The sequence below is a fragment of the Trifolium pratense genome, linkage group LG1 (assembly GCF_020283565.1).
Source record: "Trifolium pratense cultivar HEN17-A07 linkage group LG1, ARS_RC_1.1, whole genome shotgun sequence".
NCBI classification, from domain to species: Eukaryota; Viridiplantae; Streptophyta; class Magnoliopsida; order Fabales; family Fabaceae; genus Trifolium; species Trifolium pratense.
The window spans coordinates 36948297-36959328 of NC_060059.1; the positions used below are offsets into that span (position 1 = coordinate 36948297).

General features: G+C 29.1%; 1 protein-coding gene across 1 annotated transcript; it reads left to right on the forward strand.

Moving 5' to 3' along the window:
- Positions 1-824: 824 nt before the first annotated feature.
- LOC123905444 (BURP domain protein RD22-like) lies at positions 825-3740 on the forward strand. Its single transcript, XM_045955038.1, has 4 exons — positions 825-863; positions 951-1091; positions 2677-2683; positions 2971-3740. Exons 1-4 carry the CDS (start codon positions 825-827, stop codon positions 3738-3740), a joined length of 957 nt encoding a protein of 318 aa, XP_045810994.1.
- Positions 3741-11032: the final 7292 nt, after the last annotated feature.

The window sequence follows — 11032 nt, forward strand, 5'->3', positions numbered from 1 at the left end:
AACCGAGATTCTGCAAACCGTGCATACTTAATTTTAGAGATGTTGGTTCATGTCTCATTGTACAATTCGGTGCGCAATAAATAATCTGATTGTAATAACTATGAGCTAGTATGAAGTGTGAAATGTCACTGTTTGCTAAATAAATTAAGCTAAAAAATTTTCTATTTAAAATCCTTATAAAAGTATTCCGGAGTCCATTGTTATTATTTTTCTTTTAATTTTGGCAAAAGAAAATATTACCTATTTTTCTTAACTATTGTCGTAGGAGCACTAGCTAACATTTCCCTTTTATATTTTATCGTTAAATACCAGATTTGAATTCCATGGATGTCGGTTAGTCAATTCTATTTTTTTATTTAATTTTCTAGTTTTTAAAGAAATAGATAAATAAAATTTAAAAAAATATTTTAGTTAAAAATTGAATTCAAATTTTCTCAAATAATTCATCTTTTGATGAAACTTATTGTCGGTTAGTGTATTCTTAATGTGAGTTTCGCCGATCCGAATACTTAATTTGAGTCATTGACCGCTTGGAGTTTAATGGCATTGAATTCTATCAGCTCCACAGATTTTAAAAAATTGATTTTATATTTCTTGCTCTTTTATTAAAAATATATCCTTTTCCAAAAATGATTTTTTAGCTTTTACACACAAATATAACTAAAATATAAAAAAATAACTATATTTTTATAATATTAAACTAACGTGGGCTCTTTATATATAAGGCCTGCATACACCTCTATTTTTCATTCCATCTTCTCTTAAACATTACTTCCATAAGACTAGCATTTTCTTCTTTAGACTTTTGGCTTCACATAACTTATATGGAGTTTCATCTCCTTCACTTGATTACTTTTCTCATGGTGAGATCATATATTTAATAACTAATATTTTATTTTTGCTTGTAAGAATATTGATTTCTAATGTTATTAATATATTCTCAAATGTAGCTTGTGCTAGTGGGAACAAATGATGCAATATTACCACCTCAACTTTATTGGAAATCCATGCTTCCCAACACTCCAATGCCAAAATCAATCACTAATCTCCTACACCCTGGTCAGTATCTTACTCTAAAATCTAAATTTGATGTCTATATATACATATAATTTTACTTCCACATGTTTAATTTCAAGCTCTATCAACAAGAATGGGAGCATATATAGAGCCTGTTTGGCCACACTTTTTTTCTTCTTATTTTCTCCTTAAAAAAAAAGGAGGGCCAAACAGAATTTTTGCAAAGTCCTTGACAAATTAAGCAACTTATATTTTATGTACAAAACTTAACAAAAGTAGAAGTTGTTAAAACCAACTTTAAAATAACTTCTGGCATTTATATGGTGTTCGAATCCTACCAGCCAATGTTTATATAGTTTTACGGTATTTTTGGTCATATATATTATTTTTATATATATAATTAACAAAAATGCTAAATATAACGAAGGAATTATCACGAAAGAATCACGACAGTGTAATTAATTATTCACACCACTACCTGCTGAATTCCGCTAAATCTGGAACTATATGAAATCTTTCTCTTCTACTCACATAAATACACTTCGCGAAATTTCAAGAATTAATGTTTCGTCGGATATAGCATTCCTCATATATTAAACTTATCTGAACATGTCTTACATTTTTTCTATGTGCCACTCTTTTAATTTCTATTTATTTATTTCTATCACTTGCCACTCTTTTATTGATTTCTATTTATTGTATTTTTTGAGTCAATTATTTCTATTTATTTTAAACCATAAACCACAATAGATTAGAACAAAAATACTTTTTGTAAAAAAGAAAAATTAATGAATTTTTCTTAGTTTAATATCTATATATCATCAGTGTAAAATCATTTTACATATGCATCAAATGATGTGTTACCACGTTAATAAATAAATTTGACAATTACATGTTCATAAACACAATATATGATGTGTTAATAGTATATTATTGGGTGCAGTACATCAAAATAAATCACCAGACTCCATCAAAATAATATATTATTATTATTATTTCTGAAAAAAGAAAAATAATATATTATTAGGCACATGTGTAAAATAATTTAACATTGACAGTATATATTAATTAAATTTTTTTCATATAACATTTATTTTTTTGACAACATAAAATAACATTTATTTTAATATATTAATTTTTGTAAGAATTTGTTTCGGTTTTATTTAAATATATATCAACAAACCTTACAACATTGAAAGGAGTATTTGAAACCAAAAAAATAAAAATAACATTTGCCAAACAACTTTAACTTTATTTCTAAAGCTCTCAATTTTAACTTTAAGCTTAAAGTAACTTTTCCATCTAAAAAAAGTCGGGCCAAACGTAGCCATAATATTTGATAGTCTTCGAATTTTCACAAACTTGTGATTTTGACGCTCTAACTTTTATAATAACACTTTGACCTCTAACTTTAGCCATTTTTGCAAAAGGTTGACCTCCACTAGTTTTGACCAAGTTAACGCATATATAGACAATAACTCACATATCTCGTTAGCAAGTCACGTGGAAAGTGACCCACAATTCATGCTGACACGGTATGTGAGTCACTGTCCATATACATGTTGACTTGGTCAAAATCAATGGGTCAGGAGGCTAAAATCATGGACCAAAAGTGCTATATTATAAAATTTATGGACCAAAATCGCAAATTTATGAAAGTTAGGAGGTTAAAATTGCAATTGAAGTCACAATTATATTAGTTTATAGTTACACATGAATGCATCTCAACAATCTCCTTATTTTATACTCCTTAATAGGTTGACAATTTGAAGAATACATAGAAAGCTAGGCTATAAGCTATAGTTGTACTACAAATTAATTCTACAAATAGACTCATAATGTATTTAAAAGTTGAAACATTAAAGAACAAAGTTTTTTAAAAAATGTTTATGAATCAAAGTAAAATGAAAATATTGAACATATTCTGATTTATTTCAATTCACTATATTGCAGTTAGTAAAAGATACAAAGGAGGTGGCACTGATGTGAATGCTGGAAAATTCATTATTCTACCATTTCTTTACCTTTATCCTGCAAGTGAGACTCAATTAAATTATAAACCAAATGTAACACTTTTCTTCTTAGAAAAGGACTTGCATCATGGAACAAAATTGAACTTACAATTCTCAAAAACCACATCGAATAATGAAGCAAAATTCTTACCTAGAGAGGTTGCTAATTCCATACCATTTTCATCAAATAAATTGGAAAACATACTCAACAAGTTTTCAATCAAGAAGGGATCAAAGGAAGCTGAAATTGTGAAAAACACGATAAGCGAATGCGAAGAAAAAGGTATCAAAGGTGAAGAAAAGCTTTGTGTGACATCATTGGAATCAATGGTTGATTTCACTATTTTGAAACTCGGAAAAAATGTTGAAGTTGTTTCAACAGAAGTGAAAAAAGAAAGTAGTGAGTCACAAGAATATGTGATAGAAAAAGGAGTGAAGAAATTGGGTGATAAGAACAAAACTATTGTGTGTCACAAAGAGAATTATCCTTATTTAGTTTTTTACTGTCACAAAACAGATGCAACTAAAGCTTACTCTGTGCCTTTGGAAGGTATTGATGGTAACAGAGTTAAAGCTGTTGCGGTTTGTCATACTGATACTTCACAATGGAATCCTAAACATTTGGCTTTTCAAGTTCTTAAATTTGAACCTGGAACTGTTCCAGTTTGTCACTTTGTCCCACAAGATCATGTTGTGTGGGTTTCCAAGTGATTAAAACTTTGTCTATTACATATATAGTTGTATGCTTGAATAATTACCACTATATTTAGCAGCTACTAGGTTTGTGTATGTCCACAATGTATTATTATATGGACAATTATGTTTCTTGTGCCTATTATGTTTAAGACTATATGTTATGTATGTTCTAAATGGTACAATATGTAATAGAGTTGTTTACTACTACTACTACTACTACTAGTAATTGTGACAATCTATTGTTATTCTTTAGAAAAATTGATTCTTCTTTGCGAAATTCAAGAACTCTTCGCATTCTTGGACACAACTTGTTTCTTCGAATTCTACGACGACTACAGCTACTACTCACCAAGCCTTCGAATCTCGAGTCACTTTGTAAATTGAAAAAACAAGCTTGACATGTGCAGCTCACATTTACTAAACTGAGTTGCATAAGCTCAGTTTAGGGGAGGATTTGGCTGTAGTGAGCCCAAATGGTATGCCCTTAGCCAGATTACTTGTAGTGCAAGTAATCAAGTTATTTGTTTCTGGTTTGTTAGCTAGCTATTGTAAACTAATATATATTGATCCTTGGCCTATATATACGGTCATCAGATAGTGTTAACAATCAAGCAAATCAAGGAACTCAAAACAGACAACCACAAAATCACTATAGACAAGCAAGTTAAAAACAAAGAACAATGTTACAGAGAGGAAACAAGTAAAAACATAAAGAGAAACCGATTAAAGAGATACCACCAACCGATATACCAAAAGAACCAGTCCAAATCAGATGGAAGTAGCGGCAGGACAACCAACACCCTCCCCACCCAAGCGCTAGGACAAATTGACCAACCAACAACACAAGCCTCTATCGGTGTCAGTCAACACAAAATAGGCTCTGCTACCCACTCATAAAAAGAGCACAGGATACTAAAACTCTTACCAAAGAACCATTTCCACAAGAAGAAAATAACCTTAACCAGTAGTTGCTCAACATCTACTAATTTCCTAGAGAAAATCAGATCATTACGCGCTTTTCAAATGTATCACACAATCAAATGCCATACAAAATCAAGCCAAGCCTAACCATATTCGACTCCCCTAGCAAGCTAAACACTGCTAGCAGACCAAACAAATCTGCAGGCAAGACCAACGCCCAACCTAACCACCCACACTCACCGCGTACCACACTGGGACACTATCTCTGTATAAGTCCTTATGCATTTAGACATTCAGATTAGAAAGAAGAGGCTACATATGAGTTGTGTCTTGTATCTTGCAGATTATAGTCTTGATGTAGTGTGATGGTCAATTTCAGGGACGGACCCAGGTATATGTGAAATGGGGCGGTCGCCACTCATTCACATAGTAAATGATGGTATTCTGCTATATAGAAATAGCATCCGCCCCTTGTCAAAAAATATAAAGAAATAGCATTCGCCCCCTTTGAATAATTGTAATCAAATGTCACGTCTTTTAATTGAAACCTGCTCATATATTATAGATGTTGGTATGATATTAAAAGATATTGATTTAATTTAGATAAATAAAAATATGATAACTATATTCATTTTATTCTTAAATGTACTTCAAGTTGTCACAATAGTCTTGAATATATTAGTATTTAAATTACAAGAACATGAAATAGCAACTAAATTTGTCTTTTTGGTTAGTTATTTTGGTTCTGGATCGAATTTGTTAGTTATTTTGGTCTTCAAATATTTTTTTATCAATTAGTTTAATTTTAAAGGTATCTTTCATTAATTAATTTGGTCTATAAAATTCTTAACAAAGTTGTGACATCATTTTTACTAGTCGCATTTGCACTATCACTAATTTAGTCGTATAGTAAATCATTAAAATTGTTCTGTAACTAACATCAATATCATGAGTTTGTTCGCAAATCAGTCTTTTTTATTTTTAGCGATTTTTAATTTGTATTGTATCGATATACCACTCTATCAATTTTGAATATAAATAAATAAATAAATGTTATTTATTTAGTAAAAAGAATTTTGCCATCCCCATTACTTTTTTCTGGTTCCGTCCTTGGTCAATTTAGGGTCCCATCATCTGAAACTAAACTTGTTTAAAATCATCATTAAACTCTTAAACTTTTGAATGATTTTTTATAGATATATTTACAATATTATATAAATTTTATTTACAAAAATTCAGAATTTTTTAACATTAGATGAATTAAATATGAATTTTTTAAACGGATAAAGTTCAAGATAAAACTAATGAAAATCATGATCAAAAAACGAAATTTTGAGTTCAAATTTTTTATGGAGGAATTTTTAATAATGTTCTAAACAAACTTACGAAAAATTACACGTTGAATTAGCAATATAGACTAAAACTAAGTGCATGATAATTTTTCAGGACTAAAAATATATGTATTCCAACATGTTGAAACAAAGAGAAACGCAAACTGGCCACTTGCAAATGGTAAGAAATCTCTTCCAGCTTAACCAAAGATTTTGAGTTCGAATTCATCCCTAAAAATGCAGTAGTGTTCTTTTAAGATAGAGCTTTCTGTTGGGTCATCACGAGGGGGCAGTCGGGGATTATCCACCACAAAAAAGAAAATTACTGAAATATCTATAGTATTTTTTTTTCACACAATTCCTATAGTATGTTTTATAAAATTAAATATTTATATTATATATTTGTTTGCGCATAAAACTAATGAATTGAACGTGTAGTTTAGTGGATAATAAGCTATTCATAATATTCATAGTTCGTAGAAATTCTCTTTTAAATTACTTGATACAAGTAGATTAATTATTATTTTAAGACATATAATTAACTTTTTTAATGATCAACTTTGTGTTTAATATAACTTAAATTTTTGTATGCAATATAATTTTCATATTTAAAATATATTTTATAATCTTTTTTGTGGCCCACCGTGTTTTTTTTCCTGGTTCCACAACTTTTTGCTACCCTTTGCAGTCCTATCTCGCTCGAGCGAATAGTCTCTACAATTACATGCAGATGATACTTAGTTCGTACCCAAAAAATAGAATTTTTTTAACACTTGTCTAAGTTGTCCAATATCTTTTGTTAAATTTATGTAAGTGTAAAAGATTGATTCAAGAAGTCGAACCAAAGCGTAAAAACAAATATTTTTAAAACACTTGTGTATATTGTCCAAGATATAGTGGTTCATCACCCAAAATTTTTAATGCTAGTCATATGCCTAAGACAGAAATCGAAGCAAGAATCTTAATTAAGTTAAAATAGACTTATATTGTACCGTTAGGGTTAGGAACAGGCCAGGCCAGACTTTGATAGGCCTGAGCCTAGCTTACGATTTTTCTTCAGGCCTGAGCCTGGTCTACGACCTATCAAATATTTTTTCTTTGGCCTGGCATGACGTTGTAGCCTATTTAAAAGTTTGTGTTATATAAAGGCCTCTATATAGTCTTTTTAAATAGGCTAAACCAGCCTTAAAATCCTATTTCACATTTAAATTTTTATGATTTCTACAACATTAAGAAAAAGTTAATAAAATGATTAGCGCAATAATTAAAAGCTAATAAAATAGTAACAAATATGAGAGATGGAGGTAAGATTTCTAATTTCTATTTGTTTACTGCGTGAAATATTATGTCTAAATACTATACTTTTTCTTTGTCAAAAAAATAAAAATAATATTATATAAATAATAATTATTAGATATAAATAGGCCGGCCTATCAGGCTTTGTAGGTTTTTCTATAAGTCTGAGCCTAACCTATTTATGCAAGCAGGCTCTATTCAAATGCTAAGCCTGATATTTTTAATAAAAGGTCAGAACAAACTTACACAAGCCAAACACCTGTGGGCCGCCTTACCTATTCCCAACCCTACATACATCTAGGCCCTCTTATGTAGATTCATATCTCATAGTTATTTTTGCAATTCGGTGCGCGATAACTAATCTGAGATTGTAATAAAGTTCGTATTTAAATTGAGAGTGAACTATGAAGTGTGAAATGTCACTGTTTGCTGCAAAGGATGGTTCGTAAATATCTCAAATAGATCTCTGATAGTGACATGAGAGTTTCTGTTTTTTGTGCACTCGGTAGCACTAATTCTTCAATAGATTCTTGTCAAAAAAAAAATAATTCCTCAATAGATTAATCGGACAATGTTTTTTATATGTAAAAAGTAGTCTTAAGTTTTTCTATTTTTTGTTGTCTTAAGTTAAATCAATTTTTTATTTTATGATTAAATACTAGAATCTCAATTTTTTATTTTTTCCTTTATTTTTTAATTATTAGGAAAATGCTAACTAATGCAAGACTCTATTTAAAGAATCTAAGACCATCTTTAATGGTGGATATTTATTTTTTAAGTACCAGTACCTAATAGGTATTCCCATTGGAGCAAAACATAAATGAGTACCTAATAGGTACTGGTTCTACAATAACCATTAGTACCTATTTGATTTTTGTGAGTCCCATTTATAATTATGTATAGTTATTGGTGAGATGTGTTATTTGGTGGGACCTCTTTAGACTTTTTAAGAGATGTTGGGTTGGAGAGATTGAGTACTTATTAGGTACTACTATTAAAAAATTATAAATGAATGATGTGTACACGTGAGACTAGGGGTGTGCAAAAAATCCAAGTAACCTTAACCAAATCACTAACCAAACCATATCCAAAATTAATAACCAAATCCATTTTAAAAAAAAACCACACCAATCCAAAACAAAAAAACCAATTCTAAACCATATCCAATTTTTTATAATTGGTTTTTAAATTGAGGCCCAATAAGGAAAAAGCCCAATAGTTTCTTTTTAGAAAAAAAAAAAAATTTCAAATTCAATTAATTATATAATTTAATAAATAAATAATTAATAAGGTGGTGGAGGAATTGGTCAACGCGGTGGTCAACACCGGACCACCGGCGGCCGGTACGGCGGAGCTCCGGCGGCGGACGGCGGCGGACGGCGATTTTCCGGCGACCTCCGGCGAACTTCCGGTGACCGGCGCGGTGGTTGGCGGCGGCGTTCCGGCGGCCGGCCACCGTCAGCCACCCTTTAATATTTAATTATTTTTTATTTAACAAAATTTATTTATTTTAAAAATAATTATAAAAAACAGATTTTTGATGGTTTTATTTTTTAAAAAAATCTATATTTTAATTATTTTGGGCTTAAAAAAATCTGTTTTGTTGGGCTTAGTTTGAAATATGTTTGGGCTTAGAAAAAAAACTTTTATGAATTGATTATAAACCAATAATTCATAAAATTAAAGAAAAATTATGTTTTTTTTATAAACAATAATTATTAAATATGTTCTTTTAATCAATTAAACAAAAAAAAAATTGGCTTAATTATTGTAAAAAAAAAAAGTTTAAATATATAGGAATTAAAAGTTATAATAATGCATTTTTAAAAAAAAAATAAAAAAAAATAAAATTTAAGATGAATCGGTTATAAATAAATAACCTATTTTTTATTATAAACCGGTTATAAATTGGTTTCGAACCGATTATAAACCATATCCAAATTAGTTTTGCAAAATAACCAATTTTTCATTAAAATGATTTTGGTTCTAAACCAAAACCATAAATATGGTTTGGTGTGGTGTGGTTTTTAAACCATGCACACCCCTACGTGAGACCCAGTTAAGTACTAAAAAATCAGTATCTCTATTGTGGATACTCTAAGTATAGTAAAATTACCTTGACACTTAAAAAATATAAAAAATAAAATCTTTAAAATATAAAAAATATTTTACAGGCAATATTTTTAAAATATAAAAAATAGTATTTTCAATGTAAAAATTATCTTTTTTATTTCTTTAATTAATATATCAAGGGCACTAGTTAGCGTGATCATTGTTATTAACTTTTCTCTTCCTAAAAAAATAACATTAATAATTTAGAATTCAGTTGCGAGGTAAATAAAATCTAAAAAAAATATATTTTATTTAAGAATCAAAAGAGATTCTTCCGGGGTATTTGATTTGGTTAGCTACAACTTAGTTTTTTTTATCGGTTACGTAACAACATTGTATTCCAGGGTGCTACTGCCAATCTTGCTCATTTGGTTGGTTTATAGGACGTTCGGGTAGATTTTGTAATTACTCGTATTCTGATTATTGGTGTATCAATCCCCTAGTTTGTTTTTCTAGTTTTTAACAGATTTTGTTATATTGTAAGGTTTTGAGTACACCTTGTACTATTTATTAATATAATATTTGCTTATAAAAAAAAAAAAGAAAGAGATTCTTCCTATCAATTCATTTTTGATGAAACTCGACTTCATTGTGGGTTGGCCAATTCTTAATCAATCACATGACCAATTCAAATGACTTGATTTGAGTCAAAAGACGTACCGCTTGGAGTTTAATGACATAGAATTCTCTCGTAGCCCCATAGACCATAGTATATGTTTTCCTGACCAATATAACTAAAAAATTGGTAGTTTCGTATGTCGTATTAAGGGGTTCGATGGAGATTTTGACGATTTTTGTGTTTGTGATGTTCAATTTTGTTGATTGATCATCCCTTAATCTGGTTTTCGTATGGTTCTGGGCTACTTGGGATTTACAACAAGATTTGTCGCGTCAGAGTTTGAAATTTCAATATATGTAGGGAGTAGTGGGTACGTGGACCGTTTCCATGTTGACGGTCGGTTCATTCGCCTTATTTTCTAGGACTTCTATTTTGTCTTTAAGTATTAAATAGAAGTTGGTATATTTTATTGTCCTACCCGTTTTTGTATGGAGGCACTGGGTTTGGTTTATGTCCCCCGAGTTTTTGTATATATATATATATATATATATATATATATATATATATATATATATATATATATATATATATATATATATATATATTCTTTTTAATAATAACTAGTTTAAAGACTCGTGCATTCGCACGTGTCATTGACTTTAAGTTTATCATTATATTAATTTAGAAAATTTATTTAGAATAAAATATTTAAATTTGTTATAAAATATTTTTAAATTAAATATAAGTGAAACTATTGTGTTATTTTTTGTAAACTTTATTTATTCAATTTTTTATGTCTCAGCGACAAATAATGGTCCCGTATTTTTTTTTATCGAAAATTAGAAATTATATTATGAATATTTAGGGTAATTTAGTAAATTTGATAGTAATTAAATTTATTTTATTATTATTATTATTATTAATAGTTAGTAGTAAACTTGGTAGTAATATTATTTATTTTATTTTATTTTTGATGAAAAATATTGTTTATGTTTTTTTTAGTATATAGTTATTGTTTATGTTGCTATTTCTATATTCCTACTTTTATGTATTCAGCTTATTTTTTCTATATTCTTTCAATAATTTTT